This window comes from Pezoporus flaviventris, unplaced genomic scaffold (assembly GCF_033815535.1).
Source record: "Pezoporus flaviventris isolate CSIRO_AGI_PZ_B2104156 unplaced genomic scaffold, CSIRO_AGI_Pfla_v1 ptg000090l, whole genome shotgun sequence".
Lineage (NCBI taxonomy): Eukaryota > Metazoa > Chordata > Aves > Psittaciformes > Psittacidae > Pezoporus > Pezoporus flaviventris.
In genome coordinates this window covers 146,720-159,636 of record NW_026892638.1, presented here as the reverse complement: position 1 = coordinate 159,636, position 12,917 = coordinate 146,720, and the positions used below count along the sequence as shown (strand labels likewise).

Sequence of the window (12,917 nt, the reverse complement as noted above, 5' to 3'; positions counted from 1 at the left end):
CACAGAGGTGAGACTGACTGGTCTGTAGTTCCCTGGGTCATTCATTTTCCCCTTCTTGAACGTGGGGTTTATATTTCCCTTTTTCCAGTCATTGGGAAGTTCACCTGACTGTCATGATTTTTCAAATACGATGGCCAGCGGCTTTGCAACTTCATTCACCAGCTCCTTCAGGACCCGCGGATGGATCTCATCAGGACCCATGGATTTGTGCATGTTCAGATTTTTAAGATGGTCTCTAACCATTTCCTCTCCTACAGTGGGTGCAAGGTCTTCATTCTCCCAGTCCCTGCATCTGCCTTCCAAGACTTGGGTGGTTTGGTCAGAGCATTTGCCAGTGAAGACTGAGGCAAAGAAGTCAATAAGAACCTCAGCCTTCTCCAAATCCTGTGTAGCCAGTTCTCCTGAGAGCTTCCTGAGGGGGCCTACATTCTCCCTAGTCTGTTTTTTATTTGCTATGTACTTGTAGAATCCCTTTCTGTTATCTTTAATACCTCTAGCTAAGTTTAATTCTGACTGGGCCTTAGCTTTCCTAACCTGGTCCCTAGCTTCCCAGACAACATCCATGTACTCTTCCCATGCCACCTGTCCTTGCTTCTAGAAGCCTCTTTTTTCATTTGAATCTTCCTCAGGAGCTCCTTATCTATCCAAGGAGGTCTCCTGGCCCTCCTGCTGCACTTCCTTCTGGTTGGGATGCAACACTCCTGAGCTTGTTGCAGGTGATCCTTGAATATCAACCAACAGTCTTGGGCCCCTCTGCCCTCTAGGGCTGTATCCCATGGAGCCTTCCTAAGCAGGTTACTGATGAGGCCAAAGTCTGCTCTCTTGAAGTCCAGGGCAGTGAGCTTGCTGCACACTCTTCTCACTGTCCTGAGGATCTCAAATTCGACCATCTCATGATTGCTGCATCCAAGGCTGCCCTGGAGAGTCACATTTCCAACGAGCTCTTCCCTGTTGGTGAGCACGAGGTCAAGCATGGCACCTCTCCTTGTCGGCTCCTCTATTACTTGCAGAAGGAAGTTGTCTTCCACACAATCGAGGAACCTCCTGGATTGCTTGTGCCGGGCCGTACCGTCCTTCCAACAGATGTCAGGGTGGTTGAAGTCACCCATGAGAACAAGGGCCTGTGAGCGTGAGGCTTTACCTATCTGTCTATGGAGTGCTTCATCTGCAGGTTCTCCTTGATCAGGTGGTCTGTAACAGATCCCCACAGTAATGTCTCCCAGAGCTATATTCCCTTTAACCCTGACCCACAAACTCTCTGTGGACTGCTCACCTGTCCCCAGACAGTTCCGTACTCTCCAGCCTACCCCTAACATAAACGACAACTCCCCCTCCCCACCTGCCAGGCCTGTCTTTTCTAAAGAGCCTGTAACCTTCCATTCCAACACTCCAGTTGTAGGAGCCATCCCACCATGTTTCTGTGATGCCTATTATATCATACCCCTGTAGACGTGCACACATCTCTAATTCCTCTTGTTTGTTCCCCATGCTACGGGCATTTGTATAGAGGCATTTGAGCCGAGCTCCAAATGAAGCCGGCTCATTGGCCAGAGCGGCTGGGATAGCTTTACGAGTTTTCTGTAATGTACAGTGTGCTAAAAAAGAGAGCTCAAGGCAGGCAAATTTTTTACATATTAATACAGAAGTAAAATGTTTGATATTACAGCTTCATCACTTTGATAAATGTAGCAATTCACAATTGGCTATTGCCATTTCATTTCATTTAAACTTGGTATTACTTTTAATGAAGGAAAGACTCCAGATGCTATTTAATTTGGGATGTAGAGCCATCGGATAAACTTAAAGGACCCTTTGAAATTTACCCTTTGAAAAGGTGAGTTGTAGCGCCTCCAAAATACACCTGCAGTGCTGCAGTTGGACACGCGATGGCAGTGTTGGCATTTGCACTCTCCTGCGGCTGCGGCGTTCGTGTGTTCCTCGGGCTCTAGTGGGGAGTGGGATGCGGAGGAGAGACGAGCTGTTCAGGTGAACGTCTGTGCATACCTTCAAAAAAAATCCCCAAAACCAGCCAAAACCCAAACAAACAAAAAACCCCAACAACAATAACAAAACAGAAACCAAACCAAAACTGCTGTTGATTTCGTCTCTCTTAATCATGTGTTAATTTCCTGTTATGTATTTCTTCTGGCTATGCTCTCCAGCCTATGGATCACAGCTCCAGTCGGATGTCTGTCTGTGTTGAAGGAACAAATGACATGCCAACCGTCTGTGGAAGCTCAAGAGCGCCCAATAAAAAGGTAGCCTACCGCTAAGCATGAGGGAGCGCAGTAACAGAGTCTGGAGCCTTCTGAGGCCGTGCTGATAATTAGTGGTTCAAAATGAGGAAAGGGGAAAGAGAGAACAAAATAACAACCAGTTTTATTGAATAAAGAGTTTGTGATGGAATAAGTGGGTAAATATTACCCAAACCTTTCTTCTTCTGCTCCTGAGTCTTTAGACTTTTTTCTTCTTTTCTTTATTTGCCAGGACTGATTTAGACAAGTAGCAGCCTGCCTGGATCCTCCCTTTGCTCTCTTTCTCAAGATGTTAGGGCCTCTGTGTTTCTCCACTGCTGTTTACCCTTGTATACCTGCCTTTACATGTTACAGTAAACCCCATTCAGAAATGTTTGCCGTCTCTATCTTCTGTAAAGAAAGTTTTCTTTTCTCCTTTTTGTAGCTTTTATAACCAATAAATTCCTTCCTATCTTGACTATTCATTCCCAAATAGCTTTTTAACAATATAGAAGATACCATGTCACATTGATATTTTTTCCAGAGCTGTGCCTTGTGTTTGGCATTGATCAGCAACAGTAGCTTTGGATGAAGAAGGAGGGGAAAAACCCTGAAATGAGCAGTTCAGAATCTGAATTACAGTTCAGAAACTCTCCTTCCTTACTCCTTTTTATTGGTTTGATTTCTGCTAAAAGGCATAGAGATTTATACCCAGTCTGATTTTGGATGGATTACGATGTCCTATTCAATTTAGATATGCTTGAGAATCCCATTAAATTTATTGTCTAAGTCAGAATAGATAACAGTTATTGTAATAAAATTTTAGTCCAGATTTGCATTTCCTAAAATTTTAGGTCATTGGGATTGGGTGATATGGTCACATCTCACTGCAAAGAGTATTGTCTCCAGCTACAAATCTCTGTGCAAGCTCTGTTGTGGTTATCACTGTGTGCTTCTCTCCCACCACAGAGACAACCTTACTTACACCTTCTCTCAAAAAGCATGAATGTGAAAGTGCTTAGCAGAGAGTAGGGAATGTGACTGCTCACTGTCATGCATATAGCCAGTGGCCTGAGGATAGACCGAAGGCATTTTCCAGTTTAGTTATCCAGAACTCTGTATCCACAGGAAATGGGTCCCCAGAAGTCTGTTTGCCACCAGCGTTAGTTGTCTGTCATTTTGGTCAAATCTGCCTTCTGATTCTGCAGGGATGTCAGCACATCCCTATCCAGCTGCTGACTTTCCAGTTTGGGGGCGTTTCCCACAGGGAAGAGGGGCAATGTTGAAACTGAAAGAAGAGTTGATTGAAAAAACATTTCCCAACACTCTGTGTTTATTATCTAGCATTTCCATGAGGAGCTGGCACTGCAGATGGTGGTCAGCACGGGTATGGTGAGAGAATCTGTCTTCAAGTATGCCTGGTTCTTCTTTGAGCTCCTGGTAAGCTTTGACAGTGGTATTTTACAGTAGGTAAATGGAGAAAATGTAATGGGTAATCCAGACACGGATTTAGTTGGGTGGTAATCTCTTCAGTTATTCAGCCCCAGTGTGGAAGGTAGAAAGTACAACTAAAGAATCCTCCATATTCACTTGATTCCCCACTGACAGCCTGTGATGGCAAAGTCCTGTGCAAACTACATGCACAGTGGTACACAGGTTGCAGAAGGCTGACAGACAGACATCAAACCAAGCCCTTCCTTTTTAAATACTTGTTCCTGTCTTTTCTGCTTTGCTAACAGCCTGAGAGCAGTGACAAGGCTCCCCAAACTCACAGAATCACAGAGCCCCGAAGCGATAGATGTCAGTGGAAAAACCACACTGATTTTCAGTGGCAGCATATAAACAACCCAACATCAGGTGAAGAAATAAGAATTAATTCCAGAAGTATCACTCCCTGTCTGTCATCATGAAGGGCAAACATTGCAAACAGCATTTCAGAGCTGCAGATGCAAGGGTCTATGGAGGGTCATTCTGATTTTGGGTGCCGAGAGTAGCCAACTGCATGAACCTGAACAGAAGTCAGTGTCTGTCTGTGTGAGTCTTAGGCTCTCTGCTGGCATTGCGAGTACATCTATCACAGCAGCTCTGAGAAGATGGGAGTGATTACATTCAGGAAAAAACAAGCAGGGAATCTTACTCCCAGGCACAAAGTGAAAGCAGTAGTTTTACCTTCAGTTTGGGCATTTTTGTATTTTTTTTTTTCTGTTTGCAGATAAAGAGTATGGCTCAGTATGTTCACAGCATAGACAAACAAGATAACCCGCGAAGAAGCCGGTTCTCTGATCGTTTCAAAGATGATATTACTACTATAGTTAGTGTGGTTACTTCAGAGATTGCTGCGCTTTTAGTCAAACCACAGAAGGTAAATGCATTGTGGATCCTTGCTACTCAGCTGGTGTTGCACAGAGCAATTTAATCCCATTTCACCTTCATCAGTGTTACTAGACTTACGCTAAAACTGAGGCAGTATTCTCACATAAACCTTAACTGAGTTGTGGCTGCGCAAGAGGCAGCCTTGTGCTCTCCTGGTAGTTTGTTTTGATTCAGCTCAGCTCTCCAGCCTGCTTCTTGATGTGACTTTGAGAAGCAGGGAAGGAATTCCCTTTCCCATCAACAGGAAAGGTTGTGCGCCTAATTTTAGTGGTAGTGATGCTTTATGCCATGTCAGCCAGGGCATCAAACTGCAGCCCAAGCAGGGTTTATTCCTGCTACCCTCATTTCTAAGGTATAGTGGTTATTTTGTATTTGACTTCTCTGATGGCAGTGGGATAAACAATATGAAGGCTGTATTCCTCCTGAGGGCTGCAGAATCCAAACATGAGTGATCTAACCCCAAGTCTCTTTAAAGAGGCACTGGCCACATGAAAATTAAAGACAAAAAATAAGCCCTAAATCCCATAAAATTTATTTTCCTGATACGTCTTAACAAGCTGCACTGATACAATGGATTATAAAGTTGAAACAATCACAAAATGTAATTTGTATTTTAATATTAATACTGTCAGTTTATATCACTGATGTCACTCCACATTAGCCGATAGACAAAAGTTAAGGCCACAGGTAGGCACTGGGTGACTGTTGTTGCTCATTTGTTGCAACTGACTTTTTTCATACCTCAGAGCTGCCAAATGCACTATGGCAGCCCAGCACTGAGCTCTGCCACAGGGCAGGACCAGACTGGAGAGCTGGCCTGCCAGGTCAGCTTCCTGATCCACTTCATGTGTGCATACCACTGTGCTGTTGAGGAGCAGAAAGTGGGAAAGGGCCAAGGCCAGGCAACTGAGGGCAGAGAATGGTGGAAGTTATTGCCGCTGTCCACCAAAGAGTTGTTCCCGAAGCTTTACCCTTTGCTCGATCCTTTGGTGTGCTTTTGTGGTAGCCACATGTCGAGCAATTGTTTTCACAGAAATCTCTCCTTAAGGTGTCAGTGACATTTTTCTTTTAGGTATGTTGTGTAATAAAAATCTGTTACATGAAAGATTTTTGAATAGAAGTAAAAGTTTTGCCAGGAAATTTTATGGGCTGTTTATTCAATTCAGTTTTGGTAGAGTGAGGATATAGAACCAGATCATGTTTGAAAATCCCACTGCAGCCTTTGCATAATGAAGGCTGATGGTTAGCTGTACAGAGCAGCAGTAGGCAGTATGCGTCTCATTACAAATCCAAGCAGTAACAATATATGTTTCAATACATGGATGAGCATGTCCGATTGCCCTGGGATTCTGCAGTGATATGTCTGGTGTATTTTAAGCTACCAGCTTAAAAAGGCAGTGGAAACCTAATTTTGACTTCACAGCAGAAAAATGCCTTGCTGCATAAATTAGGGATCACGGGAGATGGATGTATGTTATATGTGAGCAGCCACAAAAAGGTTGAAGTGTAACCACCCTGAGGTGCTGCACACCTGTCCTCACTAGTCAGAGACACCAGTAGGGGCAATGTTTTTTCTCAGTCATTGCTGTCAGTCTTGACTGAACCCACCTGAGGGCTCTGAATGTTAAATCTGTGCAGATCACTCACGCACCTCCACAAATTCTCCTTGGTGAGCTACACATGCTACTGAGAATTTGTTATTTAAACTGGTATGTTTGGAGTAACTGCAGCCTTATTTTAGGGGGCACATGAAGTTCTGTGATTTTTGCTTGGGGCTGCATATCTCTGGTAATCAGGCCAATGCAAAAGCTTAGATGCTGAATGGTAAAACCCACAGATCTAACTTACTAGGATTTTTTTACTTAGTATTTTTTTAAGCATTAGCTTTATACTTAAAATTTCTAAACAAAATGTTTGGCATTCCATCAGCAAAGACAGATTTTTTATTAATAATTTAAAACAGCATTTTATGTTTTAAGTGTGTAAACCGGCATTCTCTAATGTTAAAGATTCAATTAAAACACAAAATAAAATAAAAGCATGTGCAGAATTCCAGCCCATAGGTAATTCAGAACAGGTCTCAAATTCCGTTCCAAACCACGACAGTCAACCCAAAGGTTTGTGTTGATAAACTTGTTCATTCATCCTTTGATAGTCCCTGTGAAAGTCACAACAGTTGAAATAATTTACAGGAATGATTCAGTATGATTTTAACAAGATTATGTAAACTGGAGAACTGAAACAATCTTCACCAGTATGTTCCATGCGACGGCTCTGGGAGCTGTCTCCTATACTGCTTTTTAATGATTCTAAAAATTCTTCTGCCTTTGTATATGTTTTATACATCATAACTACATTTTCCCCCCTTTTTTTAAAGGAAAGTGAGCAAGCGGAAAAAATTAATATCAGCCTGGCATTTTTCTTGTATGATCTTCTTTCTTTAATGGACCGAGGATTTGTGTTTAATCTCATCAAACATTACTGTAACCAGGTAGGCACCATGCATGATTGGGATTGCATCTGGCTTACAGCCAGTCTGGTGTTCTGTTCTGATTCATTTATCTATCAAGATCCTTTGAGTTGTGTTAAAAAGCTAGGTAAATTTCCTATTTCTTATTGCATATGCAGAGACTTTAAGACTTTTTTGATTTGTGGTCTACAGAAAAAAAATGGACTGGAGGTTAAGATCCTTTTAGAAATGTTATACCTTGCACTACTGCAGAGCATCCATGGAGCCACTTTTCTTCCCTTACTTTTTTACATCCATTAGCAGACCATATGGTCTGCAGACCATACAGAGCAGCTTTTGATCTCTGACTCCTCCAGTGCTGTAAGGATATTATTTAGATTTGGGAGATTCAATCAAAATGATCCATTTCTGACTTCTCACTATATAAGCCTTCCTCCACCCCTCCCCCCAGAAAACCACCAAATTTATGCAGGATGTTGCTATGAAATGATTTGTTGTATTTGAAGGTGCAAGTTTTCCTTCTGTTTTGTGATTTGATATACCTGCTGTAACTTTTTTGCCAAAGGAAGAACCTCTGACAGCTGATGGTAGGTGGGAGAATGCAAGTTGGCTACCAGCCCTGCTTCCTAATGTATGTGCAATACTCCACTGATGTCATTGTTCCTATGATGAAAAATGACAAGACCACTCTCCCTCTGTTGCCCAGCAGGACTCTTTATGAGTTTGCCACAGACTCAACAAATTTTTGTTTGGTTTTAATCTATGTATTATGCAAAAGGGAAAAATTACTGTATTTTTTTCTTTTGGGATAAAATACCCCCCCCCCCCCCAATTCATTGTCTCTTAGGAAGATGGTAAGTCAGAAGGGGCAGGGAGAGAGGGACACCGCCACTGCCAAAAGAAGAGGAGCTAATAGATGGAAATTCATTAGGTAGAGGGAACCAGTGAGCATTTTAGGGCATGCTGGGCTATTTGTCTATTTCTGCTTTGGGAAGCAGAGTATTTCACTGCATGGTAATTTAAATAGTGCATGCCCATTACATGACACTTTTTGTTTTGCTTTTCTAGCTCTCAAACAAGCTGAACTCACTCTCTACCCTTATTTCCATGAGACTGGAGTTCTTGAGAATTCTCTGCAGCCATGAGCATTACCTCAATCTGAACCTCTTCTTCATGACCTCTGCATATGCTCCAGTATCCCCCTCTCCCTCCTTATCTTCCCAGGTAGGCTTCCATTAGATGATATTGCATCAATGTCACATAAGCACACATGTACAGATATTTGTATTCAGATACTTGGATTAAAATAAACCTCTGTTATATCAGGGAGAACAACTTCCCTCTTGAAAGAAGAGGGGCAGAAGAGCAAAGACTAAGAGAGCAGTACTGCAAGACTGCATCTACAGAAATTAAAGCTTAACATGACACAGATGTGTGCCCCTCTAGAAACATTTAAAGAGAAAATTACTGTTAAGGTAGACGTACAGGGTATAAAAGGAACATGGCTCTGAATGCTGATTTACAGGTGCACCTATATCCCATTCGTACACAACCACAGATACGTATTTCAATATCTGTTTTAGAGAATTATAGCTAGCAAACTTTCTGTGCATTTGCCTTCTGGCTGAACTTTTTGTTCCCCAAGTGGATGTAGATGCTACCGCTATGCAAAATAGCAGCTAAATCACTGCAGTTTTCAGTATCCTGCAATCATGGATTTCTGTTGATCATTAATGTTGTTCAGAGCAGGATTACCATTCTTTCCTTTTCAAATAGCCATGTACTTTGTTCTGGGTTTCTCCCACCCCCATGCTACAATGGTTGCCATCACTTTGCCAATGATTTTTCTGTGCTTTCACTTTTATTTGAGCTTTATGATTTTCTTGTGTGGAAACACATATCCTGAGTAGACCTCTCACACCATTTTTGTGAACGCCTCTCCTTATCACTTCTCATTTCTTTCAGGATGTCATTTCCAGTACATGCACATTTTTCCAGACTTGACCTGATACTGACACAGCTCTGGATGTTAGGACCTTCCATCCATCATCCTGGGCATGGAGTTCACAAACACTGAATGAAGAAATTGTTGTCTGACATACCACACACAATTTCACCAGTCTTGTGCCCTTCTCTTCTACATTCTACTTAGATGGTATCTTGCTTTTACCATGGGGCAGACCCCCTAACAAAGGGTGCTAGCCTGCCTGGTTTCCACCTCAGTGGTCTTGCAGAGGTCAGGACTGGGATGAAGCATTTCAGTGCAAAGCCCCATAAATGCACATCCTTTGAAAGCAGGGAGATGGAACTGAAGCTAAGAAGGGAGGGAGGTTCAAAAACACTCTTAGTAATGGCAGAGTTCAAATTCATGATTTCTTTTTCAAGTGTCATTGCCAAAGAATTAGTTGGATGCTAAGATGATACCTTAAGGGTTCTGACAGCTCAATAAAAGTAAATAATACTTTCTTGATTTTTTTTTCTTCATCTCAGAAGAAAAGCAATAAGGTTTTAGCATCAGGATTTCCTAATAGTTTTGCTTAATGCTAATCCTGTATGCCAAAGAACAAGAAATAGGACTCTGTTGCTTATGGGTTAAAAAGAACTGAGCATAGCTCCTGTAACTAGTTCTAGCAAACCAGAGCTGGGCACACACCAGTTTAATCATTCTTTCCTTCGAGCAACATCATCAACTCATTCTCCTTTAGGCGTAACCTGTGAAGTGCAACCTGTGCAAATCAATAAGGCTTTTGTGTTCTTTGGATGATTTACTACATTAGCTGACCACTCTTGCACTAATTTTGATCTGTCTGTAGGAGTGCTGCCCAGCTAGAGTTATATTTTCAGTAAGAAATACGGCCTCGTGAATAAATCTTTTGGAATTCTTGGAGAGAAGCCAAATTCACTTAACTTGGTGCTCTACACTTTAACATTATTCCCCACAAACAGTACAGCCAGTGCCTGTCTGCTTGAGGTTGAAATTGGAGTGGACTTACATAGGTGGACCCAAAGATTGGGGATGCTCAGAGACATGAGTTTCATTTGAGCCAATATGCTGGAAAACAGCTGCTACAGTGTGGTATACTGCTACTTTCTGTGATTGTTTTCTGGGGTGATTTCCAGGTGACTGGCAGAAATACTAGGAGAGAATATTGAAGAATATAAATTAAAAGCAACGTTTGGACCCATAAACCCCAGTAACTGCACTTGGAAGTAGAGCCTGAGACTTATGTTCACCCCATCAGGGGACAGAAACATTTCAGGTGACCTGTGGTACACACACCTATGATTGGAGAAGCTCAGAAGTTCACAACACATATATAGCAGCAACTTTCCATTCCTGGGCTGGCTGTATATCAGTCAAAGCCATTAAGTTACAGCAATTTGAAGGCGGCTCTAAATTGTGGCAGCTGACAGCAAGCTCAGCTAAGGATTTCCAGGCTGAAAGGAAACGCTGTTTGCATGTCTTTCCTGACCTCACTTCTGTAGACGTCATGGATGCTGAAGAAGACACAGTGCAGAGCTTCTGATACCAAAGTCTCTCTTAATGTAGGGGCAGCCTCTTGCTGTACAATGTCCAATGGCCACTCTGCAACAGTAATGACATTGCAAGGAGTTTTAAACATGGAGGAAATTCAGACTGTGTCCTGTCCAAACTAATGAATATAGGGTAGGAAAAATGCCAAAGGAGTTTCTTGCACAGAATGGAAAGGATGAGATTGCATCCTAGCAGGCAACTTATCTGAAACTATATGCATTATATTTCACACTCAGATGTTTTCCTCCAGAATGTCCAACCCTCTTTCAAAGTCTGTGTTTTTCCCCTGGTAGAGATTTTCCATTAGCTACATGGACTGTGAGTACAACCCCATAAAGAAGCTTTGATTTCAGTGATTGTTCTTTAACATTTCTAATATACTTCTGCAGAACTCTAGCTCCTGCTCTAGTTTCCAGGACCAGAAAATCACTGTGTTTGACCTCTCGGCTGAATACCGTCAGCAGCACTTTCTAACTGGCTTACTTTTCACTGAATTGGCAGCAGCACTGGATGCAGACAGTGAGGGGTGGGTATCCGAATTTGCAGATTTTAGAATGGAACTGAGTTACACTACTACTCTTGGCAAGGGCATAGTTTGATTCCAGGGCAGTCCTGCTGCCCCACTCTTTTCAATCACTTTGTAACACAGCAATAACCCACTCATTGTTTTATCTGTGGTATGTTGGACCCAGTAAATAAATATATACTCTTTGTTGTGGTAGTGTTGGCTAAACAGCCAAATTGAGAGCACAGCATGAAATTCTAGCTGCTCTTCTCTCTAAAACACCTCTGCCTTTGAACTAAGAGTTTAGCTAAACTTTGGCCAGAGTCGGATGCTTTTCTTAAAGCACTTCTCTTCACAATATTGAATTTTTATGGGAACTTTGAAAGACTTGGGTGCTCTTTGGTTGTGGTGAAGTGGCTTGGAGATGTAATTCTGCTATCTTTTGCAGGGAACATGAGTCTCTGTTCAGAATGGAAGAGATCATCTAATGAATATGGGTGTATTAATTTGTTTCACCTCCAGTCTGTTTCTTATATCTTTGATTTATAGATAATTTGTGCATGACTCATTAATGAAGCTCATGGATGGTTTTTATGTTAACAGGATTAGCAAGGTGCAAAGAAAAGCTGTCAATGCTATACTTAGCCTGCTGAGTTCCCATGACTTAGACCCACGTTGCTCCAAAAAAGAAGTGAAGGTTAAAATTGCAGCTCTATACCTCCCTTTGGTTGGTATCATTTTGGATTCTCTGCCACAACTCTATGATTTTACAAGTAAGACCTTTTTCCCTTTGTATTTTTCAGCTTATTAGAGTGACTTGTTTAAATAGTCTATCAAATATTAAAGAGACCATATTAAGTGCAGAAATCCCCTGCAGTCTAGTAAGGTTGTCTATTTCTTTGCTCTGAAGTAAACTGCATTTTTATAGACAGGAAACACTTTAGTGTCCTCACTTCACGAGCAAATGATAGACCAGGGATATATCTGTAAGTACAGGAGTATAAGCCTATCTCTTAGTGTAAATATTATGATATCCTACAAATAAAGCCTTCTAGAAATATTAAGATATAGATAGGTTTAACGGAAAACAAGAATGACACTGACTTACATCACAATTAAAGAAATTGGATTGTATATTTCTGTCTTTTTCTATTGCTCTTTAGTGCTATTAACATGATACCAAAATTTATCTCTGGTTAATGTAATTGTCACAAGGGAAATATATTTTTTGTCATCTGTTATAACTATAAACTTTGCTCTACATTATGAACCTTTTAAATCAGCATTCTCAAACCATTTAAACCAACATTATTTAGGCTGTTTCCTTGCATTTTTCTACATGTGTATTCATGTGATATTGCTGAAAGTAGCTATTTCAGGTTTTCTTGTAAGACAGTAGATATCTGCTACCTGGAAAAATACATTTCACTTGCACAAATAAAATAAAGGTTTTAAAGAAAAAAAGGTATAATCTTTGAAGAACATACTTTTGTCACTGTTTCTGAAAATATTTTGTATGTAGATGTCCAGACAAAAAAAACCCTTAATACTGTGAAAGTATTATTTAGCACTTTAGTCTAAAAGGAAGACACATTGGCTAATCAGCTCTCACCCCATTCCTCTAATCTTAAGTATTATTCTTATACCAGAGATGAAACAAAGATGACATAAGGAAGCCCAAGTTGACCAGTATGGCTAGGTTTCCAAGTCTTTCTTTTTTAATATCTGTCACAGGAGGCTGTTGACCTCATTCCAAACACACTGGGTCTGGCTGGTCCCTCCACTTCTCTGGAAAGCAGG

The 12,917-nt window shown here is 41.4% G+C and overlaps 1 protein-coding gene across 3 annotated transcripts in view; it reads left to right on the top strand.

Moving 5' to 3' along the window:
- DOCK8 (dedicator of cytokinesis 8) overlaps positions 1 to 12,917 on the top strand; it is a 97,290-nt gene that overhangs the window by 54,285 nt on the left and 30,088 nt on the right. For all 3 annotated transcript variants that reach the window (XM_061475843.1, XM_061475844.1, XM_061475845.1), the window contains 7 exons: positions 2,163 to 2,258; positions 3,579 to 3,674; positions 4,447 to 4,596; positions 6,985 to 7,098; positions 8,146 to 8,301; positions 11,002 to 11,138; positions 11,721 to 11,890. In XM_061475843.1, the coding sequence (XP_061331827.1) occupies positions 2,163 to 2,258; positions 3,579 to 3,674; positions 4,447 to 4,596; positions 6,985 to 7,098; positions 8,146 to 8,301; positions 11,002 to 11,138; positions 11,721 to 11,890 (919 nt within the window). The remainder of the gene's footprint in view (positions 1 to 2,162; positions 2,259 to 3,578; positions 3,675 to 4,446; positions 4,597 to 6,984; positions 7,099 to 8,145; positions 8,302 to 11,001; positions 11,139 to 11,720; positions 11,891 to 12,917) is intronic.